Below are 20,215 nucleotides of genomic sequence, written 5' to 3'. Positions count from 1 at the left end.
ATTTGTATTTAGTGCACTACTTTTGACCTGGGCCCTTAGGGCTCTGGTGCACTATGTAGGGAATAATAAGGAATAGGGGATGCAGGCCTTATAGCTATTTCTTAATAAGTTAACCACAACTCTGCATACTCCTCTTTGCCACATATTAATAACGTTGTTAAAATTTTCAACGTTAAGTTATCGCCATGGATCATGCACTTTCCATACAGACCCTCTCAAAGGCCTCAATTGGATCCCTATTCCCTATAAAGTGTACTACTTTTGACCAGGCCACACGGGGTGTGGCTGAATGGCCCGCGTACCCGAATGGCCCTCAGTGTGATTCCCTGACAGCTTTGTTCTTCATGTGGGATTTTCCATGTTGTATATTTGCTGTATGTCTAAACACATTAGGTTGTGTAATATCATTGGTAACTATGGGGTGAGGATGATGAAGACAGTGTTATGAAATAAATCAGGGACAATTGGTATCTTAACCGTTTATTAGATTTATTTTGCAGAACGAAACACAATAGATCTAAATAGTATTCAAAACTCCAACTCCATCAAATAAAAGCGAGGACATTTTCAGCTTTCGTTCTCTGTTATTAACATTGCAGATATTTGTTTACCTCTAAAGGTGCAAAAGTAATACAGCGTGACTCTTTTTCATGATAGTCATATATTTTCTTTAGTATAACCAAACACCAGAGACTTGCATTAAGTGAGACAGTGAGGGAGAAAAGTAGAGAGACATTGAGAGACATTGAGAGAGAGAGAGTGATCCACCTGAATGTAATACAATGTCTTCATTAAAAACACAATTTTGCTTCTGTTATTCTGTTTCTTTACATTACATCTCTTGATTGTACAATAATAAAAAAAATACGAATGGATTCTTCAGCATACGCTGTTCTATTTTACAATTTCGACCACTTTGCCATTTGAGTAGAATTCAAATTAAATGTGTTGAAGTAAAAAGGGACAAATTGTAGTAATGAAATGGATGTAAAAAAAAATAATTAAAAAAAGTACATTCTCTCTCTCAAAGATTAATAACAGCTGTTAATAGAGTTTGTAGTTTACATAAACATTGCTTTTATTTTCAATTATGGTCTCTAATAGCATTGTCACTCTTGATAGAATGTTATACAGGGCCCTGCTCTATGTTGAGTAAATATGCTTCTGCAACGATTATATATCCAAAGCTTCAAAACAAATGTAAATCATTTCATACATAAAAATGAAAAGTAGTTGTTGTCTGTGTATATAAACATACTTTTCTTCAAAATAACAATTTAATCTAAACTATGTTTGTGCAATAAAACCACCCCTGGATACAAAAATACCACACCTAATCTTAACTAAATGCATTTTAAAAGAGTGCAATGCAACACTTGGACTAAACATGTGAGGCACTATTGGTATGAATTTGGTGAGATGGTAATAAATTCAATAAATTTTGACTATGTACAAAAGACAATACTTAATATTACAATACAGATACAGATCTTATTTACAGTTAAATTGTAGTCTGAACAATGTCATCTACCCCATATGTAATAAGACAAATGTGTGGAGAAAGTCCAAAGGGAATAACACACACGTAATGTTACATTGAGATGAGATGTGAACTCATCTGTCAAGTTTTAAAAACTTGAGCAGATAGGGGTGTTGTGTACATGGAACAGACAATTGGGTAGTAGTTTATAATTATCCTCACAATTCATCATTTCTTTGGTGACACAGACAACTCGAGTTTTGGGAAACGGAAACCACCTCTAGACCCACTGTCGCTGCTGGAGGATGAAGAGATTCTAGACTTTTTAGAGGGGAGAGATACACCACTTACCTCAACTCTCTCTTCACTATCTTCACCCAGTCGCACTTCATATGAGCCCTTTGACTTTGAGCCAAAACCACCAAAGGTGCCAAACTTTAACTTCTTTCCTTTCACCTTGGCCCTCCCAACATCTACAGAGATGTCGCCACCCTCAGCACTTAAGTGACTTGAGGGGGAAGACACAGCCAGATCTCCCTCGTCACTCGCCACAGAGGAAGACCGATGCCTTGATTTCTTAAAAAGATCCAGTGAGGCTGACTTGCTCTTAGGGGACACACTAAGCCCAGATCCTCCCTCTACTGACAACTTGCCACTTACTAACTCCCCATGACTTAAACTCAACTCTTTGGAGCCCTTAACGCCGCCACGACCACCGGCTCCAAGTTCTGCGTCCGGCCCCTGGAAGCTAAGATCCGCTGCACTACCTCCCTTTGCTTTAGACTTGCCAAAACCGAACCTTGGCATCTTGACCTTTACTTTCTCACCACTGTGCATCTCCAGGCTCGGAGAACTACCACTAACCGAAGGAGCCTGCACATCAATCTTTCCACCCCGCACTGCTGCCCCTGCCCCTGCTCTTGCTCCTGCATCAACATCTTCTCCCATCTCTGGTCCATGGTACTTTGAAACATTGATTTTGGGGAATGATACATGTCCCTCTGGGAAATGTAGTCCACTGTATCCTGAAACATTTGAGTCTACATCTACTCCTCCTCCCACTCCTCCAATATCTATCTTAGGACCTTTTAAATCTCCTGAAAGGCTTGCCTCTCCTTTCAGATTTTTCCTGTTCACATTTACATCGACATCAGGTACATTTACCTGGGGCCCTTTGATTTTCATCCCTGGAAATTTTATGTTAGACTTAGTTTTTACATCCGGGGCTTGCACGTTTAGATCTGGTGCCTCAATATTGGCTTGTAGGCTCCCAGATGACAAGCCACCAGACAGAGAGCCATCACCTTTAACTTTGGGAGATTTTACATCAAATTCCACATCGGGGAAATGAAGTTTTCCAAAGAAGGGTTTCTTTACTTTTGCTCCTTTCAGGTGAAGCTCAGGAGAGTCAACATCTAAATCTACACCTGAAGTTTCAAGGTCAATATCAACATCAGGTTTCTTTGCTTTCCCTTTGATTTTGGGTAGTTTGAATTTGCCTTTCTTTCCTTTGACATGAACGTCAACATCAGGGGCTTCTAGACTACTGTCAACCTCTGGCAAATTAACATCTAATTTGGGGCTCTTGCCTCCCATATGGATCTTTGGTGCCTTGAATTTAGGTCCTTTGATATTTGCATCCCCTAGGTTAAGGTCAACCTCAGGTGCCTTCACATCCATCTTTCCTTGATAAATATTCAGTTCAGGTCCTTCAACTTCAGGTGACCTAATACCAAATGTGGGACCTTTGAACTTTGGAAACTTGACATCTGGTTTGTCAATACTGAAACTGGGACTTCCCATATCAAGGGATCCACCGGACAACTTTGCATCAGGGCCTCTGATGTTGAGATCTGGACGTGAAATGTCAATACTCGGTCCCTTGATGTCTAAGTCAGCTTTAGGTAGGTTGCAATCAATATCTGGCCCCTCAAGTTTGGGTCCTTTGAACCCAAATGAGGGCATCTTCATCTTTGGCATCTTAAATCCTCCTGAACCTTCAATGTCAACATCTGGACCTTCAATGCCTACTTTGGGTGCTTTGAGGTCTCCTGACATACCCAAATCTCCCTTCAACTTTGGGCCTTTCAGATTGAAGTCCACATCGGGCATTGAGATCTTTGGTCCTGACATTGACGGACCTTTAAAGTCAACTTTGGGAGCCTTGATGTCAATGTCGCCTTTAGGTAGGTTGCAATCAATATCTGGACCCTCAAGTTTGGGTCCTTTGAACCCAAATGAGGGCATCTTCATATTTGGCATCTTAAATCCTCCTGAACCTTCAATGTCAACATCTGGACCTTCAATGTCTACTTTTGGTGCTTTGAGGTTTCCTGACATACCCAAATCTCCCTTCAGCTTTGGACCTTTCAGGTTGAAGTCCATGTCAGGCATTGAGATGTTTGGTCCTGATATGGATGGCATCTTGAATTTCGGCCCTTTGATCTTACCATCTGGACCTTCAATGTCTACTTTGGGTGCTTTGAGGTCTCCTGACATATCCAAATCACCCTTCACCTTTGGACCTTTCAGGTTGAAGTCCACATCAGGCATAGAGATCTTTGGTCCAGATATTGATGGCATCTTGAATTTCGACCCTTTGATTTTCCCATCTGGACCTTCAATGTCAATTTCTGGACCTTCAATGTCAATGTCACCTTTAGGTAGTTTGACATCAAAATCTCCCTCAACTTTGGGTCCTTTGAATCCAAATGAGGGCATCTTCATCTTTGGCATCTTAAATCCTCCTGAACCTTCAATGTCAACATCTGGACCTTCAACACCTACTTTTGGTGCTTTGAGGTTTCCTGACATATCCAAATCTCCCTTCAGCTTTGGACCTTTCAGGTTGAAGTCCATGTCAGGCATTGAGATGTTTGGTCCTGATATTGATGGCATCTTGAATTTCGGCCCTTTGATTTTACCATCTGGACCTTCAATGTCAATTTCTGGACCTTCAATGTCAATGTCGCCTTTAGGTAGATTGACATCAAAATCTCCCTCAACTTTGGGTCCTTTGAATCCAAATGAGGGCATCTTCATCTTTGGCATCTTAAATCCTCCTGAACCTTCAATGTCAACATCTGGACCTTCAATGTCTACTTTTGGTGCTTTGAGGTTTCCTGACATATCCAAATCTCCCTTCAGCTTTGGACTTTTCAGGTTGAAGTCCATGTCAGGCATTGAGATGTTTGGTCCTGATATGGATGGCATCTTGAATTTCGGCCCTTTGATTTTACCATCTGGACCTTCAATGTCAAGTTCTGGACCTTTAATATCAATTTTGGGAGCCTTGATGTCAAAATCAGATTTAGGTAGGTTGACATCAATATCTGGACCCTCAAGTTTGGGTCCTTTGAATCCAAACGAGGGCATCTTCATCTTTGGCATCTTAAATCCTCCTGAACCTTCAATGTCAACATCTGGACCTTCAATGTCTACTTTTGGTGCTTTGAGGTTTCCTGACATATCCAAATCTCCCTTCAGCTTTGGACCTTTCAGGTTGAAGTCCATGTTAGGCATTGAGATGTTTGGTCCTGATATGGATGGCATCTTGAATTTCGGCCCTTTGATCTTACCATCTGGACCTTCAATGTCTACTTTGGGTGCTTTGAGGTCTCCTGACATATCAAAATCTCCTTTCACCTTTGCACCTTTCAGGTTGAAGTCCACATCAGGCATAGAGATCTTTGGTCCAGACATTGATGGCATCTTGAATTTCGGCCCTTTGATTTTACCATCTGGACCTTCAATGTCAATATCTGGACTTTCAATGTCAATGTCGCCTTTAGGTAGTTTGACATCAAAATCTCCCTCAACTTTGGGTCCTTTGAATCCAAATGAGGGCATCTTCATCTTTGGCATCTTAAATCCTCCTGAACCTTCAATGTCAACATCTGGACCTTCAATGTCTACTTTTGGTGCTTTGAGGTTTCCTGACATATCCAAATCTCCCTTCAGCTTTGGACCTTTCAGGTTGAAGTCCATGTCAGGCATTGAGATGTTTGGTCCTGATATGGACGGCATCTTGAATTTCGGCCCTTTGATTTTACCATCTGGACCTTCAATGTCAAGTTCTGGACCTTTAATATCAATTTTGGGAGCTTTGATGTCAATGTCAGCTTTAGGTAGGTTGACATCAATATCTGGACCCTCAAGTTTGGGTCCTTTGAATCCAAATGAGGGCATCTTCATCTTTGGCATCTTAAATCCTCCTGAACCTTCAATGTCAACATCTGGACCTTCAATGTCTACTTTTGGTGCTTTGAGGTCTCCTGACATATCCAAATCTCCCTTCACCTTTGGACCTTTCAGGTTGAAGTCCACATCAGGCATAGAGATCTTTGGTCCAGACATTGATGGCATCTTGAATTTCGGCCCTTTGATTTTACCATCTGGACCTTCAATGTCAACATCTGGACCTTCAATGTCAATGTCGCCTTTAGGTAGATTGACATCAAAATCTCCCTCAACTTTGGGTCCTTTGAATCCAAATGAGGGCATCTTCATCTTTGGCATCTTAAATCCTCCTGAACCTTCAATGTCAACATCTGGACCTTCAATGTCTACTTTTGGTGCTTTGAGGTTTCCTGACATATCCAAATCTCCCTTCAGCTTTGGACCTTTCAGGTTGAAGTCCATGTCAGGCATTGAGATGTTTGGTCCTGATATGGACGGCATCTTGAATTTCGGCCCTTTGATTTTACCATCTGGACCTTCAATGTCAAGTTCTGGACCTTTAATATCAATTTTGGGAGCTTTGATGTCAATGTCAGCTTTAGGTAGGTTGACATCAATATCTGGCCCCTCAAGTTTGGGTCCTTTGAATCCAAATGAGGGCATCTTCATCTTTGGCATCTTAAATCCTCCTGAACCTTCAATGTCAACATCTGGACCTTCAATGTCTACTTTTGGTGCTTTGAGGTCTCCTGACATACCCAAATCTCCCTTCACCTTTGGGCCTTTAAGGTTGAAGTCCACATCAGGCATAGAGATCTTTGGTCCAGACATTGATGGCATCTTGAATTTCGGCCCTTTGATTTTACCATCTGGACCTTCAATGTCAATATCTGGACCTTCAATGTCAATGTCGCCTTTAGGTAGATTGACATCAAAATCTCCCTCAACTTTGGGTCCTTTGAATCCAAATGAGGGCATCTTCATCTTTGGCATCTTAAATCCTCCTGATCCTTCAATGTCAACATCTGGACCTTCAACACCTACTTTTGGTGCTTTGAGGTTTCCTGACATATCCAAATCTCCCTTCAGCTTTGGACCTTTCAGGTTGAAGTCCACATCAGGCATAGAGATCTTTGGTCCAGACATTGATGGCATCTTGAATTTCGGCCCTTTGATTTTACCATCTGGACCTTCAATGTCAACATCTGGACCTTCAATGTCAATGTCGCCTTTAGGTAGATTGACATCAAAATCTCCCTCAACTTTGGGTCCTTTGAATCCAAATGAGGGCATCTTCATCTTTGGCATCTTAAATCCTCCTGAACCTTCAATGTCAACATCTGGACCTTCAATGTCTACTTTTGGTGCTTTGAGGTTTCCTGACATATCCAAATCTCCCTTCAGCTTTGGACCTTTCAGGTTGAAGTCCATGTCAGGCATTGAGATGTTTGGTCCTGATATGGACGGCATCTTGAATTTCGGCCCTTTGATTTTACCATCTGGACCTTCAATGTCAAGTTCTGGACCTTTAATATCAATTTTGGGAGCTTTGATGTCAATGTCAGCTTTAGGTAGGTTGACATCAATATCTGGCCCCTCAAGTTTGGGTCCTTTGAATCCAAATGAGGGCATCTTCATCTTTGGCATCTTAAATCCTCCTGAACCTTCAATGTCAACATCTGGACCTTCAATGTCTACTTTTGGTGCTTTGAGGTTTCCTGACATATCCAAATCTCCCTTCAGCTTTGGACCTTTCAGGTTGAAGTCCATGTCAGGCATTGAGATGTTTGGTCCTGATATGGATGGCATCTTGAATTTCGGCCCTTTGATCTTACCATCTGGACCTTCAATGTCTACTTTGGGTGCTTTGATGTCTCCTGACATATCCAAATCACCCTTCAGCTTTGGACCTTTCAGGTTGAAGTCCACATCAGGCATAGAGATCTTTGGTCCAGACATTGATGGCATCTTGAATTTCGGCCCTTTGATTTTACCATCTGGACCTTCAATGTCAATATCTGGACCTTCAATGTCAATGTCGCCTTTAGGTAGATTGACATCAAAATCTCCCTCAACTTTGGGTCCTTTGATTCCAAATGAAGGCATCTTCATCTTTGGCATCTTAAATCCTCCTGAACCTTCAATGTCCACATCTGGACCTTCAATGTCTACTTTTGGTGCTTTGAGGTTTCCTGACATATCCAAATCTCCCTTCAGCTTTGGACCTTTCAGGTTGAAGTCCATGTCAGGCATTGAGATGTTTGGTCCTGATATTGATGGCATCTTGAATTTCGGCCCTTTGATTTTACCATCTGGACCTTCAATGTCAAGTTCTGGACCTTTAATATCAATTTTGGGAGCTTTGATGTCAATGTCAGCTTTAGGTAGGTTGACATCAATATCTGGCCCCTCCAGTTTGGGTCCTTTGAATCCAAATGAGGGCATCTTCATCTTTGGCATCTTAAATCCTCCTGAACCTTCAATGTCAACATCTGGACCTTCAATGTCTACTTTTGGTGCTTTGAGGTTTCCTGACATATCCAAATCTCCCTTCAGCTTTGGACCTTTCAGGTTGAAGTCCATGTCAGGCATTGAGATGTTTGGTCCTGATATGGATGGCATCTTGAATTTCGGCCCTTTGATCTTACCATCTGGACCTTCAATGTCAATATCTGGACCTTCAATATCAATGTCGCCTTTAGGTAGATTGACATCAAAATCTCCCTCAACTTTGGGTCCTTTGAATCCAAATGAGGGCATCTTCATCTTTGGCATCTTAAATCCTCCTGAACCTTCAATGTCCACATCTGGACCTTCAATGTCTACTTTTGGTGCTTTGAGGTTTCCTGACATATCCAAATCTCCCTTCAGCTTTGGACCTTTCAGGTTGAAGTCCATGTCAGGCATTGAGATGTTTGGTCCTGATATGGATGGCATCTTGAATTTCGGCCCTTTGATTTTACCATCTGGACCTTCAATGTCAATATCTGGACCTTCAATGTCAATTTTGGGAGCTTTGATGTCAATGTCAGCTTTAGGTAGGTTGACATCAACATCTGGCCCCTCCAGTTTGGGTCCTTTGATTCCAAATGAGGGCATCTTCATCTTTGGCATCTTAAATCCTCCTGAACCTTCAATGTCAACATCTGGACCTTCAATGTCTACTTTGGGTGCTTTGAGGTTTCCTGACATATCCAAATCTCCTTTCACCTTTGGGCCTTTCAGATTGAAGTCCATGTCAGGCATTGAGATGTTTGGGCCTGATATGGATGGCATCTTGAATTTCGGCCCTTTGATTTTACCATCTGGACCTTCAATGTCAAGTTCTGGACCTTTAATATCAATTTTGGGAGCTTTGATGTCAATGTCAGCTTTAGGTAGGTTGACATCAACATCTGGCCCCTCCAGTTTGGGTCCTTTGATTCCAAATGAGGGCATCTTCATCTTTGGCATCTTAAATCCTCCTGAACCTTCAATGTCAACATCTGGACCTTCAATGTCTACTTTGGGTGCTTTGAGGTTTCCTGACATATCCAAATCTCCCTTCACCTTTGGACCTTTCAGGTTGAAGTCCATGTCAGGCATTGAGATGTTTGGTCCTGATATTGACGGCATCTTGAATTTTGTCCCTTTGATTTTACCATCTGGACCTTCCATGTCTAGGTTTGGACCTTTGAAGTCTCCTTCGATCTTGGGGACTGGTATATTGATATCTCCTTTCATCTTTGGACCTTTTAGGTTGAAATCCACATCAGGCATGGAGACCTTTGGTCCTGATATTGTTGGCATCTTGTTTTTTGGGCCCTTGATTTTGCCATCAGGACTTTCAATGTCAATATGAGGACCTTTAATATCGACACTGGGTCCCTTGAAGTCAATGTCAGCTTTAGGAAGGTTAATATCTACATCTGGTATCTCTACCTTGGGGCTTTTGAATCCAAATTTAGGCATTTTGAATTTGGATCCTTTGACTTTAGGGCTGTTAGCCCCAATATCAAGGTCAATGTCTGGAAGACTACCTTTCGGTACTTTGACATTAATATCTGCTTTTGCTAGCTTTACATCAACCTCTGGAGACTTGACTTTGGGCCCTTTGAATCCAAACTTTGGCATTTTGAACTTAGACTTCTTTGGTGCAATGTCAGGACTCTCTACTGAGATATCCAATCCATCAAATTCAGCTTTGGGTGTACTCATTTCTCCCTCAACTCCCCCTTTGAATTTTGGTCCTTTGAGACTGAAATCAACATCAGGCATTGACATAGACGGCATCTTCATCTTTGGCATTTTAATTCCACCTGAACCTTCAATGTCAACATCTGGTCCTTCAATGTCTACTTTGGGTGCTTTGAGGTCTCCTTTTATCTTTGGCAATGACACATCCACCTCTCCCTTCACCTTCGGCCCTTTTACATTGAAGTCCACATCGGGCATTGAGATCTTTGGTCCTGATAATGATGGACCTTTAATATCAACTTTGGGAGCCTTGATGTCAAAGTCAGCTTTTGGTAGGTTGACATCAATATCTGGACCCTCCAAATTAGATCCTTTGATTCCAAATGAGGGCATCTTCATCTTTGGCATCTTAAATCCTCCTGAACCTTCAATGTCAACATCTGGACCTTCAATGCCTACTTTGGGTGCTTTGAGGTCTCCTGACATACCCAAATCTCCCTTTACCTTTGGGCCTTTCAGATTGAAGTCCACATCGGGCATTGAGATCTTTGGTCCTGATATTGATGGACCTTTAATGTCAACTTTGGGAGCCTTGATGTCAATGTCAGCTTTTGGTAGGTTGACATCAATATCTGGACCCTCCAAATTAGATCCTTTGATTCCAAATGAAGGCATGTTCATCTTTGGCATCTTAAATCCTCCTGAACCTTCAATGTCAACATCTGGACCTTCAATGCCTACTTTGGGTGCTTTGAGGTCTCCTGACATACCCAAATCTCCCTTCACCTTTGGGCCTTTCAGATTGAAGTCCACATCGGGCATTGAGATCTTTGGTCCTGATATTGATGGACCTTTAATGTCAACTTTGGGAGCCTTGATGTCAATGTCAGCTTTTGGTAGGTTGACATCAATATCTGGACCCTCCAAATTAGATCCTTTGATTCCAAATGAAGGCATCTTCATCTTTGGCATCTTAAATCCTCCTGAACCTTCAATGTCAACATCTGGACCTTCAATGCCTACTTTGGGTGCTTTGAGGTCTCCTGACATACCCACATCTCCCTTCACCTTTGGGCCTTTCAGATTGAAGTCCACATCGGGCATTGAGATCTTTGGTCCTGATATTGATGGACCTTTAATGTCAACGTTGGGAGCCTTGATGTCAATGTCAGCTTTTGGTAGGTTGACATCAATATCTGGACCCTCCAATTTAGATCCTTTGATTCCAAATGAGGGCATCTTCATCTTTGGCATCTTAAATCCTCCTGAACCTTCAATGTCAACATCTGGACCTTCAATGCCTACTTTGGGTGCTTTGAGGTCTCCTGACATACCCAAATCTCCCTTCACCTTTGGGCCTTTCAGATTGAAGTCCACATCGGGCATTGAGATCTTTGGTCCTGATATTGATGGACCTTTAATGTCAACTTTGGGAGCCTTGATGTCTCCTTCCAGCTTTGGCACTGACACATCTCCCTTCAGCTTTGGACCTTTCAGATTGATGTCCATATCAGGCATTGAGATGTTTGGGCCTGACATTGATGGCATCTTGAATTTTGGACTCTTGATTTTCCCATCAGGGCCTTCGAAGTCAAGTTCTGGACCTTTGATGTTAACATTAGGTCCCTTGATGTCAATGTCACCTTTAGGTAGGTTGACATCAACATCTCCCTCAACTTTGGGTCCTTTGATTCCAAATGAGGGCATCTTCATCTTTGGCATCTTAAATCCTCCTGAACCTTCAATGTCAACATCTGGACCTTCAATGCCTACTTTGGGTGCTTTGAGGTCTCCTGACATACCCAAATCTCCCTTCACCTTTGGGCCTTTCAGATTGAAGTCCACATCGGGCATTGAGATCTTTGGTCCTGATATTGATGGACCTTTAATGTCAACGTTGGGAGCCTTGATGTCAATGTCAGCTTTTGGTAGGTTGACATCAATATCTGGACCCTCCAATTTAGATCCTTTGATTCCAAATGAGGGCATCTTCATCTTTGGCATCTTAAATCCTCCTGAACCTTCAATGTCAACATCTGGACCTTCAATGCCTACTTTGGGTGCTTTGAGGTCTCCTGACATACCCAAATCTCCCTTCACCTTTGGGCCTTTAAGATTGAAGTCTACATCGGGCATTGAGATCTTTGGTCCTGATATTGATGGACCTTTAATGTCAACTTTGGGAGACTTGATGTCAATGTCAGCTTTTGGTAGGTTGACATCAATATCTGGACCCTCCAATTTAGATCCTTTGATTCCAAATGAGGGCATCTTCATCTTTGGCATCTTAAATCCTCCTGAACCTTCAATGTCAACATCTGGACCTTCAATGCCTACTTTGGGTGCTTTGAGGTCTCCTGACATACCCAAATCTCCCTTCACCTTTGGGCCTTTCAGATTGAAGTCCACATCGGGCATTGAGATCTTTGGTCCTGATATTGATGGACCTTTAATGTCAACGTTGGGAGCCTTGATGTCAATGTCAGCTTTTGGTAGGTTGACATCAATATCTGGACCCTCCAATTTAGATCCTTTGATTCCAAATGAGGGCATCTTCATCTTTGGCATCTTAAATCCTCCTGAACCTTCAATGTCAACATCTGGACCTTCAATGCCTACTTTGGGTGCTTTGAGGTCTCCTGACATACCCAAATCTCCCTTCACCTTTGGGCCTTTAAGATTGAAGTCTACATCGGGCATTGAGATCTTTGGTCCTGATATTGATGGACCTTTAATGTCAACTTTGGGAGACTTGATGTCAATGTCAGCTTTTGGTAGGTTGACATCAATATCTGGACCCTCCAATTTAGATCCTTTGATTCCAAATGAGGGCATCTTCATCTTTGGCATCTTAAATCCTCCTGAACCTTCAATGTCAACATCTGGACCTTCAATGCCTACTTTGGGTGCTTTGAGGTCTCCTGACATACCCAAATCTCCCTTCACCTTTGGGCCTTTCAGATTGAAGTCCACATCGGGCATTGAGATCTTTGGTCCTGATATTGATGGACCTTTAATGTCAACGTTGGGAGCCTTGATGTCAATGTCAGCTTTTGGTAGGTTGACATCAATATCTGGACCCTCCAATTTAGATCCTTTGATTCCAAATGAGGGCATCTTCATCTTTGGCATCTTAAATCCTCCTGAACCTTCAATGTCAACATCTGGACCTTCAATGCCTACTTTGGGTGCTTTGAGGTCTCCTGACATACCCAAATCTCCCTTCACCTTTGGGCCTTTAAGATTGAAGTCTACATCGGGCATTGAGATCTTTGGTCCTGATATTGATGGACCTTTAATGTCAACTTTGGGAGCCTTGATGTCTCCTTCCAGCTTTGGCACTGACACATCTCCCTTCACCTTTGGACCTTTCAGATTGATGTCCATATCAGGCATTGAGATGTTTGGGCCTGACATTGATGGCATCTTGAATTTTGGACCCTTGATTTTCCCATCAGGGCCTTCGAAGTCAAGTTCTGGACCTTTGATGTTAACATTAGGTCCCTTGATGTCAATGTCACCTTTAGGTAGGTTGACATCAACATCTCCCTCAACTTTGGGTCCTTTGATTCCAAATGAGGGCATCTTCATCTTTGGCATCTTAAATCCTCCTGAACCTTCAATGTCAACATCTGGACCTTCAATGTCTACTTTGGGTGCTTTGAGGTCTCCTGACATACCCAAATCTCCCTTCACCTTTGGGCCTTTCAGATTGAAGTCCACATCGGGCATTGAGATCTTTGGTCCTGATATTGATGGACCTTTAATGTCAACGTTGGGAGCCTTGATGTCAATGTCAGCTTTTGGTAGGTTGACATCAATATCTGGACCCTCCAATTTAGATCCTTTGATTCCAAATGAGGGCATCTTCATCTTTGGCATCTTAAATCCTCCTGAACCTTCAATGTCAACATCTGGACCTTCAATGCCTACTTTGGGTGCTTTGAGGTCTCCTGACATACCCAAATCTCCCTTCACCTTTGGGCTTTTAAGATTGAAGTCTACATCTGGCATTGAGATCTTTGGTCCTGATATTGATGGACCTTTAATGTCAACTTTGGGAGCCTTGATGTCTCCTTCCAGCTTTGGCACTGACACATCTCCCTTCACCTTTGGGCCTTTCAGATTGAAGTCCACATCGGGCATTGAGATCTTTGGTCCTGATATTGATGGACCTTTAATGTCAACTTTGGGAGCCTTGATGTCTCCTTCCAGCTTTGGCACTGACACATCTCCCTTCACCTTTGGGCCTTTAAGATTGAAGTCTACATCGGGCATTGAGATCTTTGGTCCTGATATTGATGGACCTTTAATGTCAACTTTGGGAGCCTTGATGTCTCCTTCCAGCTTTGGCACTGACACATCTCCCTTCACCTTTGGACCTTTCAGATTGATGTCCATATCAGGCATTGAGATGTTTGGGCCTGACATTGATGGCATCTTGAATTTTGGACCCTTGATTTTCCCATCAGGGCCTTCGAAGTCAAGTTCTGGACCTTTGATGTTAACATTAGGTCCCTTGATGTCAATGTCACCTTTAGGTAGGTTGACATCAACATCTCCCTCAACTTTGGGTCCTTTGATTCCAAATGAGGGCATCTTCATCTTTGGCATCTTAAATCCTCCTGAACCTTCAATGTCAACATCTGGACCTTCAATGCCTACTTTGGGTGCTTTGAGGTCTCCTGACATACCCAAATCTCCCTTCACCTTTGGGCCTTTAAGATTGAAGTCTACATCGGGCATTGAGATCTTTGGTCCTGATAATGATGGACCTTTAATATCAACTTTGGGAGCCTTGATGTCAATGTCAGCTTTTGGTAGGTTGACATCAATATCTGGACCCTCCAATTTAGATCCTTTGATTCCAAATGAGGGCATTTTCATCTTTGGCATCTTAAATCCTCCTGAACCTTCAATGTCAACATCTGGACCTTCAATGTCTATTTTGGGTGCTTTGAGGTCTCCTGACATACCCAAATCTCCCTTCCCCTTTGGGCCTATCAGATTGAAGTCCACATCGGGCATTGAGATCTTTGGTCCTGATATTGATGGACCTTTAATGTCAACGTTGGGGGCCTTGAGGTCAATGTCAGCTTTTGGTAGGTTGACATCAATATCTGGACCCTCCAATTTAGATCCTTTGATTCCAAATGAGGGCATCTTCATCTTTGGCATCTTAAATCCTCCTGAACCTTCAATGTCAACATCTGGACCTTCAATGTCTACTTTGGGTGCTTTGAGGTCTCCTGACATACCCAAATCTCCCTTCACCTTTGGGCCTTTCAGATTGAAGTCCACATCGGGCATTGAGATCTTTGGTCCTGATATTGATGGACCTTTAATGTCAACGTTGGGAGCCTTGATGTCAATGTCAGCTTTTGGTAGGTTGAAATCAATATCTGGACCCTCCAATTTAGATCCTTTGATTCCAAATGAGGGCATCTTCATCTTTGGCATCTTAAATCCTCCTGAACCTTCAATGTCAACATCTGGACCTTCAATGCCTACTTTGGGTGCTTTGAGGTCTCCTGACATACCCAAATCTCCCTTCACCTTTGGGCCTTTCAGATTGAAGTCCACATCGGGCATTGAGATCTTTGGTCCTGATATTGATGGACCTTTAATGTCAACGTTGGGAGCCTTGATGTCAATGTCAGCTTTTGGTAGGTTGACATCAATATCTGGACCCTCCAATTTAGATCCTTTGATTCCAAATGAGGGCATCTTCATCTTTGGCATCTTAAATCCTCCTGAACCTTCAATGTCAACATCTGGACCTTCAATGCCTACTTTGGGTGCTTTGAGGTCTCCTGACATACCCAAATCTCCCTTCACCTTTGGGCCTTTAAGATTGAAGTCTACATCGGGCATTGAGATCTTTGGTCCTGATATTGATGGACCTTTAATGTCAACTTTGGGAGACTTGATGTCAATGTCAGCTTTTGGTAGGTTGACATCAATATCTGGACCCTCCAATTTAGATCCTTTGATTCCAAATGAGGGCATCTTCATCTTTGGCATCTTAAATCCTCCTGAACCTTCAATGTCAACATCTGGACCTTCAATGCCTACTTTGGGTGCTTTGAGGTCTCCTGACATACCCAAATCTCCCTTCACCTTTGGGCCTTTCAGATTGAAGTCCACATCGGGCATTGAGATCTTTGGTCCTGATATTGATGGACCTTTAATGTCAACGTTGGGAGCCTTGATGTCAATGTCAGCTTTTGGTAGGTTGAAATCAATATCTGGACCCTCCAATTTAGATCCTTTGATTCCAAATGAGGGCATCTTCATCTTTGGCATCTTAAATCCTCCTGAACCTTCAATGTCAACATCTGGACCTTCAATGTCTACTTTGGGTGCTTTGAGGTCTCCTGACATACCCAAATCTCCCTTCACCTTTGGGCCTTTCAGATTGAAGTCCACATCGGGCATTGAGATCTTTGGTCCTGATATTGATGGACCTTTAATGTCAACTTTGGGAGCCTTGATGTCTCCTTCCAGCTTTGGCACTGACACATCTCCCTTCACCTTTGGACCTTTCAGATTGATGTCCATATCAGGCATTGAGATGTTTGGGCCTGACATTGATGGCATCTTGAATTTTGGATTCTTGATTTTCCCATCAGGGCCTTCGAAGTCAAGTTCTGGACCTTTGATGTTAACATTAGGTCCCTTGATGTCAATGTCACCTTTAGGTAGGTTGACATCAAAATCTCCCTCAACTTTGGGTCCTTTGATTCCAAATGAGGGCATCTTCATCTTTGGCATCTTAAATCCTCCTGAACCTTCAATGTCAACATCTGGACCTTCAATGCCTACTTTGGGTGCTTTGAGGTCTCCTGACATACCCAAATCTCCCTTCACCTTTGGGCCTTTCAGATTGAAGTCCACATCGGGCATTGAGATCTTTGGTCCTGATATTGATGGACCTTTAATGTCAACGTTGGGAGCCTTGATGTCAATGTCTGCTTTTGGTAGGTTGACATCAATATCTGGACCCTCCAATTTAGATCCTTTGATTCCAAATGAGGGCATCTTCATCTTTGGCATCTTAAATCCTCCTGAACCTTCAATGTCAACATCTGGACCTTCAATGCCTACTTTGGGTGCTTTGAGGTCTCCTGACATACCCAAATCTCCCTTCACCTTTGGGCCTTTAAGATTGAAGTCTACATCGGGCATTGAGATCTTTGGTCCTGATATTGATGGACCTTTAATGTCAACTTTGGGAGACTTGATGTCAATGTCAGCTTTTGGTAGGTTGACATCAATATCTGGACCCTCCAATTTAGATCCTTTGATTCCAAATGAGGGCATCTTCATCTTTGGCATCTTAAATCCTCCTGAACCTTCAATGTCAACATCTGGACCTTCAATGCCTACTTTGGGTGCTTTGAGGTCTCCTGACATACCCAAATCTCCCTTCACCTTTGGGCCTTTAAGATTGAAGTCTACATCGGGCATTGAGATCTTTGGTCCTGATATTGATGGACCTTTAATGTCAACTTTGGGAGACTTGATGTCAATGTCAGCTTTTGGTAGGTTGACATCAATATCTGGACCCTCCAATTTAGATCCTTTGATTCCAAATGAGGGCATCTTCATCTTTGGCATCTTAAATCCTCCTGAACCTTCAATGTCAACATCTGGACCTTCAATGCCTACTTTGGGTGCTTTGAGGTCTCCTGACATACCCAAATCTCCCTTCACCTTTGGGCCTTTCAGATTGAAGTCCACATCGGGCATTGAGATCTTTGGTCCTGATATTGATGGACCTTTAATGTCAACATTGGGAGCCTTGATGTCAATGTCAGCTTTTGGTAGGTTGACATCAATATCTGGACCCTCCAATTTAGATCCTTTGATTCCAAATGAGGGCATCTTCATCTTTGGCATCTTAAATCCTCCTGAACCTTCAATGTCAACATCTGGACCTTCAATGCCTACTTTGGGAGCTTTGATGTCAATGTCAGCTTTTGGTAGGTTGACATCGACACCAGGACCCTCAAGTCCGGCTCCTCTAACTCCAAATGATGGTATCTTTACTTTGGGTATCTTGAAACCGCCTTCTGGACCTTCTATATCAACACCTGAACCTTTAATGTCTACTTTGGGTGCTTTGATGGAAACACCACCTATCGTCTTTCCTCCTTTCATATTCATAGATGCGCCTGATAAATCTACATCTACCCCGGGTACCGAAACATCTACACTACCCTTTACCTTCGGTAGTTTAACATCTCCATCGCCGTCTGCACCTCCAGTGTTCAGTCCAAATGATGGCATTTTGATGCCACCTTTGAGTTTGCTTTCCATTGTTGTTTCTTTTACAGACATTTGCACTGAGCCAGACTCCTTCATGCCTGAGGTATTGATGTCAAGTGTTGGCGCTCTTATGTCTGTTGATATCTTGCCCCCATTCAAGCCTGTATCAATGCCTGGCATGTTGGGTAAGGAAACCCCACCCTGGTTGCCTCTGGAGAGACCTATGCTCCCAGGCCCTCTCATCTGTTGATCACTAATGGTTATTCCAGGTACTGAACCTCCGGCCCTACCCTGCCAGTCTGCACTGCCCCTACCAGGCAAATGAACGTCTACTCCTCTCACCTCCCCTTTACCCATTGATATGGAGCTGGATGAAATATTTGTTGTTTTTCCAGGGACCGTGACATTGACTGATCCTGCCTGGTAGTCAGCTGAGTCACCTGAAACCTGAAAGCTACCGTCTCCCTGCTCACCCCCTCTATAGAGGCCGAACTCCCGCTGACCCTTCGTACCGGGCATCCCAAAGCTAGATCCTTTGAATCTGATCCCTGCTGCTCCACCATCTCCCCCCTCTATCTGCCTTGTAACAGTGGTGGTCTTCACCCCTCCAGTGCTCCAGTGCTTCTCAGAGGAGCTAGTTACATCCGGCCCAGTGAAAGAAACACCATCACCTCCTAGTTCAAAATCACCCCCCTCCGATCCACCTCCTATACCTGAAGGGCTTCCGCTTCCGTGTAAAACTCGTATTTGAGAGGAGCTGCCCCCTCCTGACTGCTCGTACCGTTGCCCTTTGAACTCTGGGCTGGTTAGATCAAGCTGCTCGTCCACGCCCTCTGGCATGTCCACAGTGTAGGTAGTGATGCGACGGGTGATGGTGGTGATCGTGCTGCCGTCGGTGCTGGTGCTGCTGTGACGCTCCGTACGGACGTCCACGCCCTCCGCCAGATCCTCAGACTTCAGCCGGGGCTTAATCTTCTTGGAAAATATTCTCTTGTAATCTTCATCATCCCCACTCTGTTCTCATCAAAAGAAGGTGAAATCAGTCATTCATGAATTTATTATATTTTGGGAATAATACTGCCGCTGAAAATGTACAGTATGAACATTCGATTATGGAATTTAGTCTATTTGAGGAGATGTATTGATCATTTGAGACAAGTCTGAATTCCAAGTCTGTGTTTACCAGGGATGAGGTCAATTCCATTTCAATTCCAGTGAATTCAGAAAGTAAACCTAATTCTAATTACAAATCTAAATGTTCCTAATTTTAAAACCATTGAAGAGAATTGAAATTCCAGTGTACTTCCTTAATTGACTGGAAGTTAAATAGAATTGACCCCAACCCTAGTGTTCACGTAAAAGCCACTGAAAAGTTTATTAAAATCCTGTAAAATCCCAATCTTTTCCGCAATACCACCACACAGGTAAATACACTTAAAATTGCTTGCACAGTAAACATAGCTACATACCAGGATACTGTCTTGGCTGGAGCCTCCAAACCTCCCCTTCCCTTCATACGTCAGAGTTCCCATTGGGGAGCGGCAGGGTGACAGAGTGCCCATGGGGGAGCGGCATGGTGACTTGTCCTTGTTCTGTAGTTTCAGACCAACCTTGTGTTTGTTTAGGGTCTTGAGGAGCTCCGTCGTCTCCTTGGAACTCATGTTGTCAAAGTAGATGGTGGCGCCCACAATCTGATCACCTTTAAGGGGAAGGACACAAGATGACATTGATACCGTGTTAAGATTCCTCAGTCAAAAATCGACTTTGAAAAAAAGAAAGGTAGATTAATCAAACCTTACTCTACATCAATTTACGCAAATTATAAGATATCATGAGCTTCAATAACAGTAGAAATCAATTAAGTTAATGTATTATAGAAAATTAATACTGTACATAAGGGCAATTCTAACTCCGTTGCATACCCTCGTGTACTCTTCCAGTGCGTCCAGCAGGCGACTCCATTTTCACCTCTTTGACATAGATCTCTCCTTCGCCTGACTGCTCAAGGGTCATTCCCTGTTTCTCTGGACCCGACCAGTCAGAGAAGAGCACCTCCCTGGTTTCCTCCTCCTCAGCCATCCTTTAATAATAATAATATATTTAATTTAC

At 42.9% G+C, this 20,215-nt stretch overlaps 1 protein-coding gene across 1 annotated transcript; it reads right to left on the bottom strand.

The window, feature by feature from the left end:
• Positions 1–464: 464 nt before the first annotated feature.
• Positions 465–20,185, bottom strand: LOC120048905 (neuroblast differentiation-associated protein AHNAK-like). Its single transcript, XM_038995222.1, has 14 exons — positions 20,029–20,185; positions 19,576–19,805; positions 16,303–19,120; positions 13,666–16,200; positions 12,634–13,581; positions 12,296–12,549; positions 11,251–12,259; positions 10,261–11,148; positions 9,927–10,206; positions 9,301–9,638; positions 8,452–9,183; positions 7,504–8,337; positions 6,016–7,365; positions 465–5,901 (listed from the first exon to the last, which is right to left on the bottom strand). The coding sequence occupies exons 1-14, from the start codon at positions 20,183–20,185 to the stop codon at positions 1,709–1,711; spliced, it is 16,566 nt and encodes a 5,521-aa protein (XP_038851150.1). The 3' UTR covers positions 465–1,708.
• Positions 20,186–20,215: the final 30 nt, after the last annotated feature.

The sequence above is a fragment of the Salvelinus namaycush genome, chromosome 5 (genome assembly GCF_016432855.1).
Source record: "Salvelinus namaycush isolate Seneca chromosome 5, SaNama_1.0, whole genome shotgun sequence".
Lineage (NCBI taxonomy): Eukaryota > Metazoa > Chordata > Actinopteri > Salmoniformes > Salmonidae > Salvelinus > Salvelinus namaycush.
This window is presented reverse-complemented; position numbering and strand designations above follow the sequence as displayed.